General features: G+C 35.9%; 1 protein-coding gene across 1 annotated transcript in view; it reads right to left on the reverse strand.

Annotated features, from left to right (window-relative positions):
* Positions 1–24,713, reverse strand: part of LOC138693433 (uncharacterized) — a 43,122-nt gene that overhangs the window by 2,320 nt on the left and 16,089 nt on the right. The window contains exon 2 of the mRNA XM_069817382.1: positions 1,360–1,598. Coding sequence (XP_069673483.1) covers positions 1,360–1,365 — 6 coding nt within the window. The 5' untranslated portion in view covers positions 1,366–1,598. The remainder of the gene's footprint in view (positions 1–1,359; positions 1,599–24,713) is intronic.

The following is a 24,713-nucleotide window of genomic DNA, read 5'->3' on the forward strand; positions in this document are numbered from 1 at the left end:
TGTGTGACCATCTAGTGAAGATGGAGGTTGTGATAACGATACAGTATTTTGTGGACATGAAGATGAGGATTCTCCACGAGACTACCTAACATTCGCTTTACAATTGGAGAAAACCTCATAAAATCCCAATTAAGTACGGTTTAACCATTAGCTATAGCCATAACATGATGTGAATGCATCTTGAATATAAAAACTACGCATAAAAATATACGACTGTCACCGTTCTTCATTGTGCGCTTATGAGTAATTCATATTACTGTAAAGAGGCCATGTAAGCATAGTCAACAGAACAAAAAATATGTGTTTAATTATAAACTTAAATAAACTTCGGAAATGTTCATAGTTCAGAAATCATTTTACGTTACTAAGCCCTTGACTGTGACATCAGTTTTAATAGAGCTTGAATATAAATATTTCAGTGATATTTGGGAATGTCATAATACAAATGTGTGTTATTTTAAGTGTAAAATTATACGAGTTTGGTTTTGAGAATTGTTTATGAACGAAATAACAAAATTCTTCTTTCTTCTAAAATTCCATACATAGACCTATACTAAAAACAAACATTTAAAAATGAATGAAAATATTTCACATTACTATGGACAAAACAAAATTAATTTTCTAGTATAGGCCTGAAGTTTAACCAAAAAAAAATTGCGTAACATACTGTATAGATAAATGAACATTTCACGCAAAGTTAACGAAAATTTGAAGACCTCAGAAAAAATCATAAATCATTTAGTAAAATAAACATAAGGTTCTGAAGAAGCTATCAGATTTCTATTTTCTATGAGATGAAACATAAACATTAAATACTATTTTTGTCACTCTTACGTTTCAAAAACTTGACCTGCCAGAAATTCTAGTGAACACATATTAGCAACAGAGAATATGTGTTATGCAAAAGTTTATTTTATTGCTATTACGATAAGTTCATAATATTTAAATTAATATGGCTCTTCAAATAAAGTTAAAATAAACAATTTTATAGAAATCGTTAACTTTTTTTAGTGCTTATTAAAAAAGTATTGAAGTATAACTCCTTTAACTATTAGGTCTACCATCTACACATGCAAGATAGTGAAACAAAGCACGCATGTATTAAATGGTGAAAGTACTTCCGAAAATTTGTAGAAAATAAATTTTGACACATTCTTGAGACTCTCCAAAAATCTCATCATTAACTCAATTGATATGAAAACCTGGATTGTCATAATCCTGCAGAAAATCACAAACTTCACACGACACAAATTTGCAACACACACAAAAAATTTTTAAGTTTTCTGAAATTGAGAATCGTTTGCCAGCTTCGCGTCAAGACAAAGTAAGTGGGAAGTGACGCCCTACAATGAAACCTACCTTCATGATGACAAATTCGTCTTTCTCTTGGACAACAAGGGAAATACTGACAGAGTACTGCAATGATCAGGCTTTTATACATTCCTCGGTTGTTAGGCATGGACGCCATGCGGATTTTGACCACGCCCGGCGACCATAGGTCCGCTTCGGCCGTGGCCTTCCTTCAGTCCTTGGCACTGGAGTTTGAACCTTTTATTCACCGCTACACATGTCTCCATGTCAGGTGCAATTGGTCAGTCCTGCATAAAAAACACAAATGGGCGGAGTAGGTGGGGTTTCTTGGGACATTAAAAAAAAATATTCCCCAACTTATTTGGGCAACTCCATTTGTCTTCGGAGTTCCAGACACCAGCTGCAGAATCTATCACTAAATTTAGATCATTATTTTATATGTAACGGCTTCTTAGCTTTTGTCTTTTAACCTTGTCTTTAACTGCTGTTAATTTGGTATGTCAAACAATATTTATTGATAACATGTTGTAAGCTAAGCTTGAGCAAGTAATTACTAATGTCATACAATAATTTACATAGACACAAAAACATTCATTTTTACGTTTTAATTTAATTTATGTGTATTTAAATGCCTCATTACTAATGACAGGCAAAATATGAAATTTCATGTTCTAAACTATTTCTGCTAGCGGTATGGGAACAAGGATTCTCACTATTCACGATGTGTACGGAAAAATGCAATTAACGCCAATTTCAAGGAAATTTTAAAAGAAAGAAATTTAGCTCGGGAATTCCTCCCTTATTATTGCTAGTTTTCTACAGCGCAATAACTTTTCACTATAAGTCTCAATTCTAAAGCACCATAATACAAGTAAAAAATCTGCCGTCTGTGAATTTAACAATTATTGTTTGGAACACTGGGGACAATGGAAACAGTAGGGGAGACTCGGCTAAGTCCGCAATATTAAGAAGTAAATCTATCATATTTTCAACAAAATGTTTATTGAAAAATATTATCAAGGTATGTAGATATGGACGAAACCTTTCACTACCAAATGAGATAAAGAGACCTATTAAAATGCAAATATATTTAGTTGTACATACATTACAGTTGAAAAAGAACTCGGGTAATTCCGCAACAGTGCAGATAAATCCGCAATAGGACTTGTATAATTCCGCAGTAGAAAATAATTATGAAATACATTATGGAAGTAACATGAAAGGAACAATTTATATGTAACAATGCTCACTTTCTTCACAGCTGTGTAGCAAAACACGAAAAACAGCCAACTTTCGATGTTTCACTGTATTGCCGACAGAGGTGTCGACCAATATCCTTGATTAATCTGGCTTTCGCAACCGGATTTCGCTACCTATCGTATTTCTTCTCCCATGAGGACTCGTACCAGCGCGGATTTCGTAACGCGAGTCCTAGGCAGGATGCCTTAGACCACGATGCCACGGCGTGGGACATTATTATTATTATTATTATTATTATTTTATAGTATTACTTATTTGAAAATAAAGACTAAATGGTAAAATATAGAATATGAAATCAGACTATACTTTTTACACCGAGAGGTATACTGTGGTAGACGATCAATCACGAGACAACACAACACGTGCATTTATTTTTTGACATCAGATTTCACTCCTGAGTTGAATGCGATTATAATGTAACACTGTGATCGCTTGCACAGTTAGCGTTATGCGCTAGGAGCTACAGTTGGCATGAAAAACACTCGAGCTCTCTCATATTATATGAATGCTTTGTAGGCCTATATTATAGCACAGTCTAGTATGTACAGTCACGAAGCTTGAGTTTATGAGGGTACTAGGAACAATAGATTGTGCAGGTACTATTTCGCATTGTCTGTAATGAGGCGATAGTAGCGATCCTAGTGGTTAGCAACTATCTATGGATGCATATTTACTACGTATTGAGCTTCGTGACTGTGTATACTAGACTGTGATTATAGTGTACATTCTTTTTTTATTCGATACCTTTAAATATTTTGAAAAATTAAATGTGATAGAAATGGAGAATATTATTTTTTAAACATTTCTATAACTGAATTAAAAATAAAATCTAAAATTTTAGGGCCCCAGGGGTTAAAATTGTCCCCAAATTTTGATTTTCTGTGAAGACTTGATTTGGGAATTTTGGATCCCCAGAATGATTATGCGACCAGTTTTTTTAATTGTTTTTAATAAAAATTCAGGTCTAAAGGTGTTAAGCAAAATTATATTAAACAAGGTAAAAGTGAGTGAAGATGAGAGCATTGGTGGAATGAAATGTATAAACGTAAGGAAAACAAAAGCATCCTGAAAAAAGTCCTCAGTCTTCGATCTCATGCATCACAAGTTATTATTCCAGTCAAAATCGGAGATCGAACCCATCTACTGGGAATAATAATCCCACACTTCAGCACAAAGCTACCAGAGGAGGAGTTCTTGTTTGCTTCCCTCAAAGAATATTCATGTAATGCTTTTTGTAGAAACCTAAACCCCTAATTAAGATCCCCTCGCAAGACTCTGACTTTTAAGTAGTGCATTCAGCTTTACTTACGAACAAAAAGTTTTAATTAAAAGTATAGGACAGAACAATGCGGCTCATTGAACGGGTTAAGCGAGTTCCTGAAAGAGAATATTTGGAAGCTTTGGGATTTCCTGCAACTCGCAGATGCTGTGGGTTGCTCAAACACCGAATAACAATTCTGGCGTTGTAGTGTCGGCAAAAGCTTTCTTCCAAGATTGGAATCAAAGCGCGTCTTCTTAAAGAAACTAGAATTAAATATTCCTCACAGTATTTAGCCTTCTAAGAATCGAGAAATTGAATGTAAACTTCCCTACTGCAAGGTACAGTTAGTTAGTTAATTAGTTAGTTAGTTAGTTAGTTAGTTACTTAGTTAGTAAGTCAGTCAGTCAGTTAGTTAGTGGGGTTTAAAAAGGGCGTGTCAGCTACTATGGCTATTTGCGCCCTTAAGATACAGCTATCCTAAACAAAGTAAAGGGATACAAATGTTGTGAGCTGCTGGACTTATTACATTCGGGGTGGCGGGAAGCTGCTACGATATAAATCGCATACATTTCCTCATAACACACTTTAATATGTAGCTATTAAAACCGCTATATTAAGAAACCTCGTGTCAAATGAACTGTGCGCAAATAATATTTCTCTTTGGAGTGAGGAACGGTGATCGAATCTGACAACAATTGGATTTTAAATGGAAGTCTACTGTATTCTAATCGATTACTATAATTATTTGTATAATGAAGATTTGTCAAGTACCTCTCCACTTTTGTTTAATTCAGAGAAGTAATATATTCTATTTTTATGTAAACATATGACTATATCTTTGTCCTCTGCGATTCTTTATAATATGCACATGGAAAATGTTCGGTAGAATATTTATATCACTGTCTAAAATACTAGAAGAACTAAAATAAATTAGACACTGGTCTAATATGTGTGTGTGCATCTGTTAAAAGCTTACTCTCCTGAGTTCTGAGAAATTTGTTGTTTTATTTTTAAAGTTCAATATAATTCTGCACTTCAAAAAAAATAGATTAAGTTAGGAAAAATACTGAAAAAATTCTGCAGGTTACAGTTAGTATATTATACTATATTTCGGGTCTCTGCACATACATCTTCTCTCATAATCATATACAAAGTATAGTATAGTAATAGTAGGCCTATACTATACTCTCAGGACTCAGGACGTTATCCTCATCAGGATGAAGTGAAGTAGAAACCCTTGGGTATGTTTTGGGTTGTTGCCCTAATTGTTGAGTTTCTGAGAATTCCGAAAAGTCTAACAAGCAGTTTAAATAAAAAAGAAACAAAAAGGACAACCCGGGCAACTCCGGGTTCTTTCAGCTAGTTATATTATAGATGAAGGGTTCAGAACCATAGTGGGCCAAGCGCCATTCATTAAGAACAGAGAGAGCAAGGGTTAAAGTTAAGTGAATACCATAGTTTAATGATGATTTGTATATAATTTAGTTTTAATGTACATACTTTATATTACTTGCTATATGTTTCATTAAATGATGATAGCCACTTAAGTTTAACCCTTGTTTTCTCCATTTTTAATATATGGCGCTTGGCCCACTATGGCTCTGAACCCTTCATATTATCCAGTGTCGTGGCGTCGTGGTCTAAGGCATCGCTCCCAGGGCTTCTCGCGTTAATAGTCTGCGCGCTGGTTCGAGTCCTCATGAGGAAAATAAATTTTCTCATAAAATTTCGGGCACTGTTTGGGACCACTAAACATCATGATTCACTTGGGGAGCTACGATAGGTAGCTAATTCTGTTCCAAAGTCAGCTATAACGGCTGCGGGAATCATTGTGCTAACCACACGATACTTTCATTGTAGTGGATGATCGTCCACCTCTGCTTCGGCAAGTGAGTGTGAGGCCAATATCTGGCTGGTCGACATGGGCTTTTAAAGGACTCTAGCACCGCGGATTATTATTATTATTATTATTATTATTATTATTGTTATTATTATTATTATTATTATTTCTTTTAGTAGGTTATTTTACGACGCTTTATCAACAGCTTAGGTTATTTAGCGTATGAATTAGATGAAGGTGATAATGCCGGTGAAATGAGTCCGGGGTCCAACACCGAAAGTTACCCAGCATTTGCTCATATTGGGTTGAGGGAAAACCCCGGAAAAAACCTCAACCAGGCAACTTGCCCCGATGGGGAATCGAACCCGGGCCACCTGGTTTCGCGGCTAGACGAGCTAACCGTTACTCCACAGGTGTGGACATAATATTATTATTATTATTATTATTATTATTATTATTATTATTATTATCATTAGTTTTGCAATTATTACTATTATTAACTTATATATACCATTTCCCGGCAAGACAATATTGCTTAGGTACTAACTGAATGGCATGCGACGCTTTTCGCTCTCCAATACAAACACTTCAGTGTCTGACCGACAGCCACTCCACAGCCCAAGTGTAAGCTAGAGTCTAATGAAATTCCCGTCCTCTCGTTCTCCTATTATATAAATTGTGAGTTTTAATCTCTGAGGTCGTTTTACTGGATCAAACAACTTTTTTGTAACCTCTACTTCAGTCCGTTGAAAGCCTACACGGGTATAAAAAGGAGAAGAGACTAAAAAAAATCAAAATTGGTTTAATCTCATGGATTTATTTTCTCACGATTACGCCGCTATCTTCCACAATTGGATTGGAAATGCATTTACTGGTAATTAAGGCGGCTTACAAAGGAGAGCGAAGTCCCCTCTGATGCTCTTACACGGGAGGTTTTACAAATATGCATACAAAGGCAAAGATAAACACAAGTGGAATGGCTATCATTTGTAACGCTCGCGTGTTTTAACTCAGTTAACAGCGGCGGACCTAAGGATGCAGAGGGTTCTCACAAATTATTAAACCTAATTCCATTATGGTTCCCAGAGAGCACCACGGCTATGTTGATCCTAGTAGTCTATTTCAGCTTCTTCTGAGCTTCACTGTGAAGGTAAAGAGGCGTTTTGAAGTGAATAGGATTTCCCAAAATGCTCCGATAATAATTATGAATGTATATAAAGAACATCGTTCAGAAAGTGAAGAAAATAAAACAAATAAACGGAGTAATTAAATTACACGTACTCGTAGTTTTTCGTTACACAGAGTTTACGGAGAATTCATTCAGATTAATAGACCCTACTAATCCGTTATATTACAACCCTTAGAAAGCTTTCTATGGTGATCTAGTCGTCAAGTTTTGAGGATTCAAACTCGACTGCGGCGAATGCATTTTAAGAGCGTTAATAATTGTTAACGTCATTTTTATCGAAAGATAAATTAAGTTTACATTCACGGCATGTAAAAAAGTTCTATCTCGTAATAAGAGGATTGCAGGAAATATTTACCGGCAATTCATCGCCACGTCAAAATTCAACTCTGAAAACAGCATAATGGGCCCATATGGCAGGTGTAAGTGCGTGTGAAATTATCCCATGCTTAAACTATAATCCATCAACAGTCAAAAGCAAGAAATTTAACCTTAATTTACAGCTTTTGAGGATTCATTTCATTCCTAATTTTTCGTCCGATAGTTGCTCTTTCACTGCAAACCCAGTATTCTACAATCTTTCCTATTTTCTGCATTCCACTTACAAGCAAACATTCTCGTGAGAGTCAGATAAAAAAGTTAATTTTTTTCGTCCACCATGATAGTAATGTCAAAACAAATGCTTATACAAATTTTGGCCACTCAAGAAAATTACGAGGGCCGTGAAGAAAGTGTTTCCCTGTTGCCGTTTACAGAAAGAAAACAATTTCATGAAAATATTTACTGGAACAGACATAGCAATTGTTGAGTTATTTTTTAACATATTGCTCACCGGAATTGAGACACTTTTGCCATACCGTAGGACCAACAGAGAGGTACAGACGGCTGTCACACACTGGTTCCGAACCTAGGCGACAGAATTCTATGACACAAGGATATGAAATTTAATCCCATGGTATTACAAATGTCTCAGTTCCGGTGGAGAATATGTTGAAAAATAGATAAACAAATTTGCTGTATCTATTCCAATAAATCTTTCCATGAAATTGTGTTTTATTTCTGTAAACGAGCCCAGGGAAACATACTTTCTGGAAGGCCCTCGTAATTGCGCTCGAGTGGCCAAAATTTGTATAAGCACCTGTTCTGACATTATTAATATGGTGAAAGAAAGAAAAATTATTTTTTACTACCCCCATGATAATGTTTGCTTGTTAGTCCCCCCCATATGAGCTATATACCTTAAGGTCATCTATCATCTGATATATTCTCCTGCCCGAACTTTTCTCACGTTATTACTCGTAGTTTAAAATTAACGTATATATTTTTTTTCTAGTGTTGTGGGATTTAATCGATTAATCCTTCAATTTCTGTTCTAAGACTAATCGATCAAAAATGTTTCATTGAATAATCGAGTCAATTAAAATTAATCGGTTGTAGTTGATATTAATTATTACTTTGTTAATACAAACTCATACTAAAAATTCCTACAATTTTCCCTCTCGGAAATTGCGTACTTAAAAGCCCAATAGTACTGGTATTTTCTAACTGTAAACCAGATAGCGTAGCGAAAATATTTTCACAAACACTTCAGAAAGAGATGGAGATATGAGGACAGTGACTTAGTCTACCTCTATTGAAAGTTGAAACACAAAGCGAAACCCTTATTAAGTTTTATGGTTTTCCAAGAAATCTTCCACCTTGTTGTCATCTCATCTTCCTAGCATATGAAATACATACTTTTCTGGATTCGTGTCCTTCATCCCCTATAAAATAGCCATGTCTACACTGTGTTCAAGTGAGAGCGTAACTACCTTCTTCTTTTTCTAAAATCTGATAATTCGATTACAATTGGGTACAGTCTTCTGTTTCGACCGCTGTAGTTTTGCATTTACAGTTTATGTACTGAGTTTGTATATGAAGGTTCTGTGTTTAGTTTGATAAAGAAAAAAAAACAGTTTGTGGAAAGTGTAAGGACAGTTAAACGTTTGGGCTTAAATTGAACGATCATGGGGAAGTGTTTGACAGAAAAAAAGGTTTTTCTTGTTTAGTGATGCAGGAAACATTGCTACTAAACGTAGAGCTGCACTTAATTCTGAGAATGTGAATGCACTCACATATTTAAAATCAAGGATGAAGCAGTACTAACTAGGTGTTTGTCTCAAAAATTCCCGGATAAATTGACACGTTAAATTATAAGCCTCATAATACATATGTTAGTAAGTAATTCAAATACATATGTTGTAATATAACGATACAATAAATATAGATATACAATATTATATACTTATGATTATCACAGACCACAAGTTAACTTAAAATAATTTTGTATTGCAGTATAACAAAACTCGATTAATCTATCAATTAATCGATTAAATTCAAATAGTTAACCGATTAAATATTTTAACTGCATACGATAATTCCTGTGTATAGTTGTGAAAAAAAAATATGGCCTCTGTCTAGAAGCAAAGTTCCCTTCGGATATCTTCGTTACAACTCGGAGACAGGCGATGATACGTGTTGTTGGACTACGTTGCCTGATGCCTACACTTATAATTAAAGTATTCTGTGTGTTACTTATTAAATAATTTGAATGTGATTTATTCCGATAAAGAACAATAAAAAAATAGTAATGATAACCTGAATATTGTTTATTACGCTAAATAACGATAACAGAATATAAATGATCATTTGAATATCATTTATATCGCTTAAAGAACGATTAAAAAATAAAATGAAAAGCTGAACAAGGCCCGAACTTACAAACTTCGAATCACCTAGCGAGCACTCTACCGCTGGTCTACGAAACACATACAAAGAATAATCCTCTATTTCTCCAATTCCTTCTACAAGCACAAGCATCGTGTAACATCGTCATGACCCGAATTGGACTTAGAAAATATTCGCTGTTCAAGAGTGTGATCCTTTTCCTTTATTTTTTTTTACAGCTGTAAAATCGATTTCAGCAGGCGATCCCTAACACGAGAGAACCGATCGAACTAGTTAACTTATAAATTACTTCAAAGTGTCAATTTATATAATTTATTACCACGTAACTGAATACGAATAAATCCTGTCTACAATCGATTTCAGCAGTCGACCAAAGTACCAATAGAACTGGACAACATATCTCACTTAAACGCATCAAATTCTACCTGTTTATCATATTACCACATTTGACTAAATCTTGTTCAAACTTATCTAATTTAAAAGTTTATCTTACTACCACGTAACTACATACCAGCGGCGTGCGGTGATGACGTTTTCGGAGAAGCAATTCCATGGAAACCTTATATGTAGGCAACAGGCATCGAAGACTAGTCGAGCAATGGCATACATACAGGCACTGCTTCCCTTCACGTCATGCTACCGCACGCCACTGCTACATACAACCTATGTACAATCGATTTTCGAAGTCGACTAATAATACGAGAGTACCTATAGAACTAGTTAACTTATGTCTTACTTAAACGTATCAAATTCTTAATGTTTATCATATTACCACGTAAATACATACGACTGGCTCTTACTTAGACATCAATTTCCAAACATTTATCGTATTAACACTAACTACATACGAATGATCCCTGTGTACAATCGATTTCAGCAGTCGATCATTAATCAGAGTACCAATAGAACTGGTCAACATACTTTATTTAAATGTATCAAACTCTACGGGTGTTATTCATAGACATTTCGCTAGCCCGCGCTACGAGCGTTCTAAACAGAATTCATGTCATATCGTATCGCTAACACTGGTTTATGAATACGAAAAACGTTAGTTCGCTGATCATCCACCGAAAGCCCGCGCTAAGAATATCTATGAATACGGCCCTATATGTTTATCACAGCACCGCATTACTTCATGTGACTTAGTTCTGCTCAAACCTATCAAACTTTAGACGTTTATCTTATTACCACGTAACTACATACAATTGATTCCTACGTACAATCGATTTCAGAAGTCGACCATTAATACGAGACTACCTATAGAACTAGTTAATTTGTGCTTTACTTAAACGTATCAAATTCTAAAATTTTACCATATTACCAAGTAATTACATGCTACTGGCTCTTACTTAAACTTATCAAGATCTAAATCTTTATCGTATTACCACGTATCTATATACGACTGATCCCCAGGTACAATAGATTTCAGCATAGATCAAAAACTCGAGAGAACGGATATAAGTGGTTTACTTATAACTTACTTAAGTGTCTCGTATTCTAAATGTTTATCATGCTACCACGTAACTGCATACTGACTCCTTTCTACTAATAATTGTAGCAGCCGACCATTAACACTATAGTACTGATAGAACTGATTCGCTTATACCTTAATTAAACCTATCAATTTCTAAACGTTTTTCATATTTCCACGTAGCTACATACGACTGATTCATGCGTACAATCGATTTTAACAGTCGACCATAACACGAGAGAACCAATAAAATTGGTCATATCTTACTTAAACGCACCGAATTATAAATGTTTATCATATTACCACGTGACTACACACGACTGGCTCCTACTTAAACGCATCAAATTCTGAACGTTTATCGTATTACCACGTAACTACATATGACTGATTCCTGTGTACGATCGATTTCAACAGTCGACCATAACACGAGAGTACGAATAGAACTGCTTACATCTTAGGGTACGTACACGTTGGAGCAACGATAAACGATAAGAGAAATGATCTAGCGACGCTTTGGTATTATCAAAGAATCAAGTGTTCATATCGGAGCAACGAGGTCGCGGGAAGCGAACATTTTGTTTTATCAGTAGAAGATATTCTATGCATCCACTTAATGAAAGAAAATATATAGGAAATATCAGCTGCTAAGTTCAAGGTTAATGTAACTTAAATACGTACAAAATTCAACCCGTTTCTCATCCCGAAGGTAGTATAAATTCGTTGTGTTGTGATTGGTTCTTGTGATCACATAACATATGACGAATAAATACACAACTGGTCAATTTGTCAATATCTACAATAATTAATTTAATAAGCCGAAATAATAATAAATCGATTAATATTCGGATATATTGATAACCACCGGTATTTATACAGGTTAATATTATCTTAATCAGAGATCATATGAACGACAAGAGCGAAGAAAATGGAACTTTGGTTTTTCGTTGCTTTTATCGTGCATCTTCGCTTTTATCGTTACTCCAATATGCACACCTCAATAACAATGCATGCTTCAATTCTCTCTGATATAGCATCGCTGCTTCTTTGATCGTTTATCGTCGCTCCAACGTGTACGTATCCTTACAGAAAAATATCAAATTCTAAACGTTTATCATATTACCACGTAACTACATACGACTGATACGTAAGTACAGTCGAATTCAGTAGGAACTGATAGACCTGGTTCACTTATATCTAAATTAAACACATTAATTTCTAAATGTTTGTCACATTTTCACGTAGCTACATACGACTGATTCATGGGTACAGTCGATATTATCAGTCCACCATAACACGAGAGAACCAATATCTTACTTAAACGTATCAAAATATAAATGTTTGTCATATTACCAAATAACTACATATGACTGATTCCTGTGTGCAATCAATTTCGGCAGCCGACCATTAATACGAGAGAGCCTATAGAACTGGTTATATCATACTTAAACGTATCGAATTCGAGATGTTTATCACATTGCCACGTAACTACATACGACTGATTCCTGTGTACAATTGTGGAAAGAAAATGTGGCCGCTCTCTAGAAGCAACGTTTCCTTCTGATAACTTCGCTACAATTTGGAGACAGGCGATGTTACGTATTGTTGGACCACGCTGCATGATACCTACATGTATAATTAATGCATTCTTTGTCTTACTTAGTAAATAACTTGAATATGATTTACATCGATAAAGAAAGACAACAAAATATATATAATAACTTTAATATTGTTTATTACGATAAAGAACAATACCAGTATAAAAATGATCATGTTAATATTATTTATATCGCTAAAGGACAAAAAAAAATAATAAAATAAAATCTTGAACAAGGCCCGAACTCACAACCTTCGAAGCACCTAGCGAGCACTGAACCGCTGGTCTACGAGAAGCACACAGAGAATAATCCCCTATTTCTCGCATTCCTTCTACAAGCACAAGCATCGTGTAACATCGCCATGACCCGAATTGGACTTAGAAAATTTTCGCTGCTCAAGAGTGCGAACACTTTTTTTTTTTTTTGACAGCTGTAAAATCGCTTTAGCAGGCGATCCTTAACACAAGAGAACCGATAGAACTGTTTAACTTATACCTTACTTAAACATGTCAAATTCTAAAATTTTATTGCCACGTAACTGAATACGACTAAATCCTGTGTACAATCGATTTCAGCAGTCGACCATTACACGAAAAAGTACCAGTAGAACTGGTCAACATATCTTATTTAACCGTATCAACCTCTACATGTTTATCATATTACCACATATCTACATATGACTGAATCTTGTTCAAACTTATCTAATTTTAAACGTTTATCTTATTACCACGTAACTACATACAACTGATTCCTACGTACAATCGATTTCCGAAGTCGACCATTAATACGAGACTACCTACAGAACTAGTTAACTTATGTCTTACTTAAACGTATCAAATTCTAAATGTTTATCATATTACCACGTAACTACATACGACTGGCTCTTACTTAGACTTATCAATTTCTAAACCTTTATCGTATTACCACGTATCTATATACGACTCATCCCTGTGTACAATCGATTTCAAGAGTGATCATGAACTCGAGCGTTACGATGGAAGTGGTTTACTTATATCTTACTTAAATGTATCAAATTTTAAATGTTTATCATATTACCAGTTAACTACATACGACTGATTCCTGTGTGTTTTCGATTTCAGCAACCGACCATTAACACGAGAGAACCGATAGAACTGTTTCCCTTATATGTTAATTAAACGTAACAATTTCTAAACGTTTGTCATAATACCATGTAGCTACATACGACTGATTCATGCGTGCAATCGATTTTATCAGTCGACCATAACACAAGAGAACGAATAGAACTGGTGATATCTTCCTTAAGCTTATCAAATTATAAATGTTTATCATATTACCACGTAACTACATACGACTGAATATCACTTAAACGTATCAAAATCTAAAAGTTGATCATATTACCACGCGACTACATACAACTGATCCGTACGTACAATCGATTTCAATAGTCGATAACACGACAGAACCATTAGAACTGGTGATATCTTACTTATTATGTGTTTATCATACTACCAAGTCACTACATATGACTGAATATTACTTGAACGTATCAAAATCGAAAAGTTTATCATATTAACACGTAACTACATATGACTGATCCCTACGTACAATCGATTTCAGCAGTCTACCATTAATAGTAGTGTTATGGAATTTAATCGATTAATCTAATTGATTATTTATATGTAAGATTAATCGATCAAAAATGTTTAATCGATTGTAGTTCATATTAATTATTATTTTGTTAATACAAACTCATACTATAAATTCCTACAATATTTCTTTCTCGGAAATTGCTTACTTAAAAGCACAATAGTACTGTTATTTTCTAACTGCAAAGTAGATAACGTAGGGAAAATCTCTGCACAAACACTTCAGAAAGAGATGGAGATAAGAGGACAGTGACCTAGTCTACCTCGTTTGAAAGTTGAAACACAATGCGAAACCCTTATTAAGTTTTATGGATTTCCAAGAAATCTTCCACCTTGTTGTCAACTCATCTTCCTAGCATATGAAATACATACTTTTTTGGGATTCGTGCCCCTCATCCTCCGTAAAAATAGCCATGTCTACTGTGTGTGAGAGCGTAACTACCTTCTTCTTTTTCTAAAATCTGGTAATTCCATCACAATAGGGGCCAGTCTTCTGTTTCGACCGCTGTAGTTCTGCATTTGCAGTTTCTGTACTGAGTTTATATATGAAAAGTTGTGTGTTTAGTTTGATAAAAAAAACTGTTTTCTGTGGTTTGTGGAAAGTGTAAACTCCATTACGTCATAAGAGAATTTGAGAAGTAAACTCGGTGAAACGTTTGAATTTAAATTGAACGGTCGTGGAGAAGTGCTTGACAGAAAAAAAGTTTTTTCGTGTTTAGTGATGCAGGAAACATTGTTACTAAACGTAGAGCGGCACTTAATTCGGAGCATGTGAATGCACTCACATGTTTAAAATCATGAATGAAGCAGTATTAACTAGGTGAGTCTTCATACTTTTTTTATTAATGTTTGTCTCAGAAATTCCCGGATAAATTGACACATTAAATTATAAACCTCATAATAAATATGTTAGTAAGTAATTAAAATAGTTGTTTTGTACTTATGTACTTATGATTAACACCGAACACAAGTTAAATTTAACAATAATTGTGTATTACAGTATATTAAAACTTTTTTTTCAACTCGATCAAAATTCGATTAATCTGTCGAGTAATCGATTCAATTCAAACAGTTAATCTATTAAATATTTTGATCGATCAACAGCACTAATATTTTGTAATACTAATTATTTCTGTACATAACATAAGCGCCGGGGGATTGAAACAAGTGGAATTCAAACGCAGGGAGAGTGAAAGAAGTGAAATTTCTGAAGTTGTATTTCCAATTCCTGAGATACTACAGTTATGGCTCAGAGAGTTCACCAGACAGATGGTCATAAGATATTACAAACCACCCTCGTACGTTAGCTGAGTGTCCTTTTATTAGCACCATGGTCAGCCCTTGTACTTCAGCATCGAGAACACTTTCTTAAGACCTGGTTCTCGCCAGTTGAGCTCCACGATTGTCACCGGTGCACGATCATAAGTGATTCAAAAAGAGATGTAGTAATCTGGCTGGACATATCAAGCCAGCATCAGCATTACTATGAAGTAAGAGTATCATGAAATAGAGAGTGTTGGTAACATTTATAAAACTGGGAAACCTTCCAGAAAACCCCTCATCATCCGATCTTATTCACCACAAATATCTAGAGAACGAATCTCAGTTCAAAGAATAGTAAATCACCACTCTCCTCGAGTGGCTGAGTGATCAGAACTCTAGCCTCTCTCACAGACGATCCAGATTCGGTCCCGATTTTTCTTTAAGACTTCATAGTGACACTTGTGGCTGACAAGAGCGCAGTTGAGATTTCTCTCGAGTTTCTCCCGTTTCCCCACGTTAAACATCAACGTACGAGTAATTCGAGCCGATCTCCATTTCGTCATAATTCCATATCATTCCCCGATCGCAGACTGGTGACACACAGAGTGAATTGGTCTAGGAACAAGTAGGATAGCCTGCTCAAAACGTGGATAGTAAGTGAAACAATATAGTCAGCTGACGTGGGTTGGGAGTACACCTAGCTGGAGGGTAAGCTCAATAGACGTACTAAATCGTAGTAGTGACATCTTCTGACGCATATACGAGTAGTATATACACGTCAAAGCTGTAGAATTTAAATAGCAAAAGTCAGACTTCTGTGAGAGAGATGGTTAAAAGGAGTATTTTGGGATGAGGCTTTCGCGTTCGCTAAAGCCTTCTGTTACAAATCGCCATAACCCAGGTGTTTAGACAACCCCTCTTGCATACAGATAATACTACAAGACATCTACACACTATAAATGTAGGCATATACTTATACAAGTTTCTCAATTTTCTGTGACATTCGTACGATTTCAGGAATGCAAGAGAGAATGGAATACGCAGTCATTCACAGTGTTCTGCCCAAGGGCAGGAATTTCACTACAAACCCAACATTCTTCAGTCTTTCCTATTTTCTGTCTTTCTCTTTCTCTTCTCATATGACCCATATATCTTAATATCGTCTGTCATCTGGTATCTTCTTCTGCCTCGAACTCTTCTCCAGTTACAGTTCACAATTGTAACGTCCGTAATGGCTGCATTTAAACCGTAAGTCCTTAATTTAAACACCTATTGTAAATACTAGTGCATTCGAAATGTAATGACAACATAGTTACTGTTTCACACTAAATTTATTTAAGTTACTTTTGACATTATATACTTCAAATATAGTCTCCTGTCATGTCAACAATATGTTACCAATATAGACTTCTGAATATAATATTAATTTACGTTTATTTACACAAGCTTTAACATTTGTGATCATATCGCGTGTTTAGGGTCTTTCGATAAACACCGCTTTTTCTCTGTACATGTACGAGTAGATACTCTAGAAATTAAACGCGGATCTCCAGCGTGGAAATAAAGATTATTATAGTCAGATAAAAAAAACGATTAATACCAAGAACTTAAATAATACTTATTATTTATACGGTATTTGCATTTATACGATATTAACTTTTTATGCCGAGGTTATTGAGAATCTTGTTTCTATTCACAATGAGTAGAATGTTACGTTTATGTAGCCAAACTATTTGGCAGTGAGATTTATAGACTCTGGCCAGAATTCTTGTCAGCGCCAACTGGACCCTGTTCACCTCGATCACTTCTATCTACAGCAATAAGATCGTTCGTTTGATATGTTATGCAAAAACCGGATGTGCAGGGACTTCATTCAAACTAAGAAATTGCATGGCAGACATGCTGTCACATAGACGTTCCAAATATGCCAATTCCTCAGTCATATAGGACGAGAAATATTTCCTGTTTTACACTGTGTTTCTTGTGGGTATTTATTTTACTTTTAACTCAAATTTTATAAATTGATGGTATGAACTCTGATTAGTTAATATGTTACTAATCAGTAGAGCCCGAATGTTAGGCAAAATGCCTCTTTTAAACTGAGTGTATATATGAAAGACCTATTAAAGATAAACACGTTTCCACACATTTGGGGACGATAGGCCCAATTTTTATTTTGCATTTTTTGCTTATTTTAGCTCCCGTTGCCTATTTTAAGGTTAAATACCTTTTTAGCCTTTTTATGTCGTTATTGTACATGTTCTATGCTTTTAATGCATTTAAAATAAAACACACATAAATTATATCAAAAAACAAAAAAGAACGGTTGTACAAATTAAAAATACATATTCACCTCACACAAATGTTTGCTGATAATCTTATTCTCCAGCGATAAATATATTTCCAAGAAGTCGTAAACTTTTCTCCCCTACCGATTCTATCTTTTATGTCACTTAACAAAGATGTTTGAACAGTATAACCCTCAGTGCTCAGGTCACTTCGGGGTTTACCAGCGAAAGAAAGGGGAGAGGGAAGTATTAAAAGCAAGTCTCCAGGTCGTGTTACTTTTGTCGCTGGCACGCACAAGTCACGCGTACTTTGAAGTCTCTAATCCCTTCTCACCCCTCTTTTTTTTAGACAATACACAGTCGATTTTTCCCGATCTCTGAAAGAAAGTAGAGACAGAAAGATACAGTCTCTTCACTGTAGCAAGTAGAATAATATCACAGTCTAATATATACAGTCACGAAGCTTGAGTTGTTGAGGGTACTAGAAACAATAGACTGTGCAGGTACTGTTTCGCACTGTTTGTGATGAGGCGATAGTAGCGATCCTAATGATTAGCAACTACGAGTATCTACGGATGCATATTTACTACGTATTGAGCTTCGTGACTGTATATACTATACTGTGATAATATCTTAGTTTGGGACTGAACTTGTATTAAACATCTCCAGTTTTCGTGATTATTGCAATATTTATCATGCCGAAAGTGAGTGCATACTTAAGTAGTAAACTACAGGGTTATGTCCGCGAATTCGGTTCAGATACGTTATCTACCGATGGTACTGTTCTGATGTGCAATGTTTGTGAAAAAACAATTAACCATGAAAAAAAGTATTTTATAGGTCTACTTCAGCATTTCAACTTCTCTCTGACAGGCGGCTCACTATGACAGTTGACAACTTAAAAAAGCACTTGTTGTGACATGTAACATGAAAAGCGAGTACAGTATGGGATTGTTTGTTAAGTATTTGTCTATTTTTTGTCTGTTTCCATGAATAATAAATGCCTATTTCACTGCCTATTTTTACCATTTTGGTGCCTATATGCCTGCCTATTTTAATCAAAATAGATGCCCAAACATCCGGGCTCTATAATCAGCGATATATACAATGGAGAGGGAAAGGAACAGGCCGCCCTACCCCATTAAAATAAATCATTATTATTATTATTATCTCCTGGCTTAGTTGCCACATGAGTGATGTCTTATTGGTGTCGCTTATGAGGTTCAAATCTGTATTCGGACAGTTGACTAAACAACAACAACGACCTACTGCCTACCATGCTTAACAATAAAATTAATCCGAGACTCGCAGGTAAATTCTTTCTCATATATTTACCTAAAAATTAGCAGTCCAGAAAAAAAAAAAAGAGAAAATCATGATCATCCCATTTAGATGGTCACAACGAAGCACGTTTCATTGCCATTTTTGTGCTTCTCTAAAGACTCTTACACAGGAAAAGACAAATAAAAACAACCATGCAACTATGAAATTCTCTTATAAAAACAAGAAGTGGCGAAAACATAAAGGTAAATGAGCCACAGAGATGTGATTTGTAATTGCCGCCCAGTCCGGGTCGCTGAACGCGTCCGTTTCATTATGCATAATGGATAGCGTCGTGTGGCAGCAGATATTAGACCGCTGCCCGGTACCTTATCAGGTATGCTGACCACACAATAGTGCCCTCGGGGTCTGCAATTGTGCTCGTAACATCGGACTCTCTACGTAATGACATTTCAGAGCAAGACTGTCATCTCCGGGTAAAAAGGAGAAGAATGAGGCCTGCTAAAACATCGTTTTAACTGCCTGAGTTATTCTCGTCTTTTTGAGGAAAAAATTAATCTTCCGTCGTAGTCATAGCGGCAGCGTATCAAGCTACAAATCCAGTCGACCAGACTTCAACTCTCAGTTAGATGACCATAATTTTATCAGTCAAAAGTGGGACATCTGTAATAATTTCTCGCATTCAAAAATACAGGATGATTCACGAAGATTGTGCAATACTTTAGGATGTGATTTCTGACATCATTCTGATGAAAAAAGTTCATATATACATGTGTCCGATTTTGAATAGTTTCGGATAAAATCACGTCTCTCTCTCTCTCTCTCTCTCTCTCTCTCTCTCTCTCTCTCTCTCCCTCCCTCCCTCCCTCCCTCCCTCTCTCTCTCTCTCTCTCTCTCTCTCTCTCTCTCTCTCTCTCTCTCTCTCTCTCTCTCTCTCTCTCTCTCTGGACGTCTGGAGCTGTATGTGTTTCAGTACAGTTTTCAGCAACGACACAAAATCTCGTTAGAGATAACTCAACACCGGTTCAACGTATCTACCTAGCATCCGAACAACGGAAGTTGGGAATGCAGCGGGCGCAGTTCACACTCGAGCGGCTACGTATATTGCTGCAGAAGGTGGGGTCTTTGAAAACCGACTGTATTACAGATTTTTCAGGTGAGTAATAACGTGAATGTTCTTTAATTAATTTAAAATACACCCAGTATCATTGTTGTAAATAATTTAAATGCTTAAACGTTCATAATATCTAGGTTTTTTGTTTAACATTCAGGAGGGCGTAACTCATTCAATTTAAAAAATATGACATATGTTTATGAACTTTTTTCATCAGAATATTGCCAGAAATCACATCCTAGAGTATTGCACAATCTTCTTTAATCACCCTGTATATGCTTGCAGAAAGTACTGTGGAATATTGAACATTGCTGCGTCTTCCCAGGCATGCTCTGTGGAAGCCAAACCTGGTCGCTGACAAATACACAAACGAAGATGTTAAGAGTAAGCCAACGCAAGATGGGAGGAAAACATTGCACGTCTCCTTAACAGCAGCTACGATGTGACAAATCGGATGAACATGAAAAATATAGCAGCCCAAGCTCTACAACTAAAGTGGAGATGAGGCGCTCACATGCTGAGGCTCAACCCAGGTGCATCAACTGTTAGGGAAGAGATGCCAGGACAGACCGAAACGCGTTTCAGTGTTGCCAACTGGACGAAAATTCCGTCAAAAGTGGCGGAATTTTAACGTAGCGGACGGGAAAAGAATGGCTTTGACGGGTGACCGATTTTCTGGAGGAAATTACGATTTACTTCGTATTTTGACTTTTTTAGATACTGTCATTTCATTTGTTTAATTTTTGGGGGATTTTACTTTTTCATTGAACTGTGCCGTACCATGTTAAAGAATTTCTTGTTTCAGATTCCCTCGTAGTAATCAAGTCAGAAGTTGAATAAATAATATTTTAATCAAGATTGATAATTAAGTTATGTTAAAATTTGCTTTTTATTTGTATATAGATATATTGAGTGGGTCTTCTTTATTTATTTTTATTTTTTCTTAATTTTGACGGTTTCTGACGGATTTCCAGGTGTCAGACTGACGGGGATCAGTATGGTGCAGACCAGCAACACACTAAGAAGAATGGAGAAATTCTGAAAGAAGGGCGCTTCAAACCAAAACAATATAAATTTGAAGGACCGGGCAAACGACTCTAAAGAGTGTATTCGAATTCGAGTCTCCCAGTGCTTGTATTTGCTCTGTGCTTTATATAGTAAAGCATGTGAATAGTATTTTAGTTGGTTATTTAACGACGCTGTATCAACTACTAGATTATTTAGCATCGATAGAATTGGTGATAGTGAGATAGTATTTGACGAGATGAGGCGGAGGATTCAGCATGGATTGCCTGACATTCGCCTTACGTTTGGGGAAAACCTCGAAAAACCCCAACCAGATAATCAGACCAGGCGGGAATCGAACTCACACCCAAGAGTAATCAGGAACTTTTATTAGGCCTATTATTTGTAAATGTCTAGTGTTGGTTCAAAGTTCTTACCGAATCAATACAAAGCGAGAAAAATGGTCCAATCCTTGAAGGTCGATGACGAGTCTATAACAATTAAATATGATTTTGTTTGTTATTTGAAGAAAAACAAAAACTAGTACCAATTTGTATGCTGCAGTAAACCTATTTAGTAAGATAATTTCCGTACACATTTCCGAATCAAAAACACTTATGAACATTTTTCGTAAAGGAAATGTTCTCTGCTCCTTTTCTCCTAATTTAATATCCTCAATAGTATTTTCTCATGAATTAATAGCCAATAAAATGAAAATAAGATGAATAGATTATGATTAACTTCAAAAAAGTCGTCTAATAGCCACGCTCTAAATGTTGTCTAGTATAAAGTACTATGATACGGTCTTCTGTAGCACTATTCAGACAATAGCCGCAGTATAAAAGAAATCTCTCTTGCAAAATTTTCGTACTTTGCATAGGAATTAAATCTGCCAAACACACTGGATGAGATAACAAACACACATTTCTTCCTATTTTTACCATTTTTTTATTTTTATTCTTTTTAAGAAAAATTTAAAATACCAGATGGAACTTTGCGGGATTAAAAGAACTACGTGTAGGTGCGATCATATCTCGAAAGGTGCATAGCCTTACTATGTTGCATATCTTTATGCAGAAGGGTTAATTAATAGCGAGCGGAGCAAGGTGAACAAGGGAATTCAAAGAGTACAAGAATAATACAAGACGTACAAGGGAATACAAGGATAACAAGAGGAATATAAAGAAAATAAGTTGAATTCAAGGAGAATAAAGGGATATAAGCACAACACGGGGAACACAAGGAAACCAAGGGGAATACAAGGAGACCAAAGTCAATACAAGGACAACAAGGGGGATACAAAGATTACAAAGGGAATACAAGGAAAACGGGGGGAATACAAGAAGAATAAAGGGAATGCAAGGAGATCAAGAATAAAACAAGGCGAATAAGAGAAATGCAAGAAAATTGAGGGAAAACAAGGATAACCACGGGAAAACGAGGAAAAGAATGGGAGAACAAGGGTAAAACGAGAATAAAAGAATACGATTGAATAATGGGAATACAAGGAGAACAAGGGGAATACAAGGAGATCAAGAAGAAGACAAGGCGAATAAGAGTAATGCAAGAAAATCGAGGGGGAAAACAAGGATAACCACGGGAAAACGAGGAAAAGAATGGGAGAACAAGGGTAAAACGAGAATAAAAGAATACGATGAAATAATGAGAATACAAGGAGAACAAAGGGAATACAAGGAGATCAAGAAGAAGACAAGACGAATAAGAGTAATGCAAGAAAATCGAGGGGAAAACAAGGATAACCACGGGAAAACGAGGAAAAGATTGGGAGGGTAAAACGAGAATAAAAGAATACGATGGAACAATGAGAATACAAGGAGAACAAGGGGAATACAAGGAGATCAAGAAGAAGACAAGGCGAATAAGAGTAATGCAAGAAAATCGAGGGGGAAAACAAGGATAACCACGGGAAAACGAGGAAAAGAATGGGAGAACAAGGGTAAAACGAGAATAAAAGAATACGATGAAATAATGAGAATACAAGGAGAACAAAGGGAATACAAGGAGATCAAGAAGAAGACGAGGCGAATAAGAGTAATGCAAGAAAATCGAGGGGAAAACAAGGATAACCACGGGAAAACGAGGAAAAGATTGGGAGGGTAAAACGAGAATAAAAGAATACGATGGAACAATGAGAATACAAGGAGAACAAGGGGAATACAAGGAGATCAAGAAGAAGACAAGGCGAATAAGAGTAATGCAAGAAAATCGAGGGGAAAACAAGGATAACCACGAGAAAACGAGGAAAAGAATGGGAGAACAAGGGTAAAACGAGAATAAAAGAATACGATGGAATAATGGGAATACAAGGAGAAGAAGGAGAATGCAAGGATAAGAAAGAAAACAAGGAGAATACAGGAGAACAAGAAACAAGGAAGGTTATTTTTTGTTAAGTTTACTTATACACGCTTTAACATCTGTGGTCATACCGCGTGTGCAGGATCTTTGGAAAAATCAGTAGGCCATGTTTACTATTGTTGAGTTCTTGTTTCTATTGTCGTGGGTTACAGATGGCTTGTATTCATGTAACTGATTTTATATGTTGAGTAATGTCTTGGATCATATATACCCAGATTGTTCGGCGTTATAAGCTTTAACGGTAACAACTTTTATCAGGTTTACTATGCTGCCATCTAGTTGTTATATAAGGAGTCACGTCATAACTCCCATTTTAATTGCATTAGCGACTGCACTGCCATTTCGTGTTCGTTTACGGCGGACGGGTGGCGATCCTAGCGGTTGTTCTCTTCAAAGTGCAACCGATTTTAACATAGAGATGAGCAATCTATATGTGATGCGGCGTAATGTTTATGATATTGTTGACTGAGGTGGTTGAATTTTTATGTGACAGTCAATTCCTAAGTTACATCCCATACCTACCTAATGAGGAGAAAGACATAGTTCTACATCAAAAATCGTAATCTTAGCAGTAAGATCTGTAGTAATAATGTTGGTAGTGATAATGGTGGTAAGCCTAAATGCAGGATCCTTCCCGGGCCCAGCCCTGCACAAGCCAAGTCAAGATGGAGGTGGCAACATCTTCGCTTTCGTGATCTTTGCAAAGCCTTAAAAAACTACAGTTTCTTTAATCTGATCTTGTACAGAATACAGTCCACGGGAAGTCTGTATTTTGTCCACGTGAAGTTAAGAATAACTTTGCTATATCAGCGAATGAAAAGCGCAACGTTCCCCTTGAGCACAAGATTAATGGAGATGTCAAGAGTCTTGATGTATCGCGTCGGTCCCTTTCATGGGTGGCAGCTGATGGCTCTCCAAACAGATAAGTCCCGTATCATTGTTCGCCTGTTGTGTGCTGTGTAGTTCGTGTAACAACAGATTTATGCAGTATTGTTTATCAAGTCGGACGACAAATGACCATGTCCTTGGCTTGCTCTATGTTAGTAAATCAGAATTTTCAAGTCATTACAGAAAAATAAAATAAAGAGTGCAAATTACATCGCAAAT

The sequence above is a fragment of the Periplaneta americana genome, chromosome 17, assembly GCF_040183065.1.
Source record: "Periplaneta americana isolate PAMFEO1 chromosome 17, P.americana_PAMFEO1_priV1, whole genome shotgun sequence".
Classification (NCBI taxonomy): Eukaryota; Metazoa; Arthropoda; class Insecta; order Blattodea; family Blattidae; genus Periplaneta; species Periplaneta americana.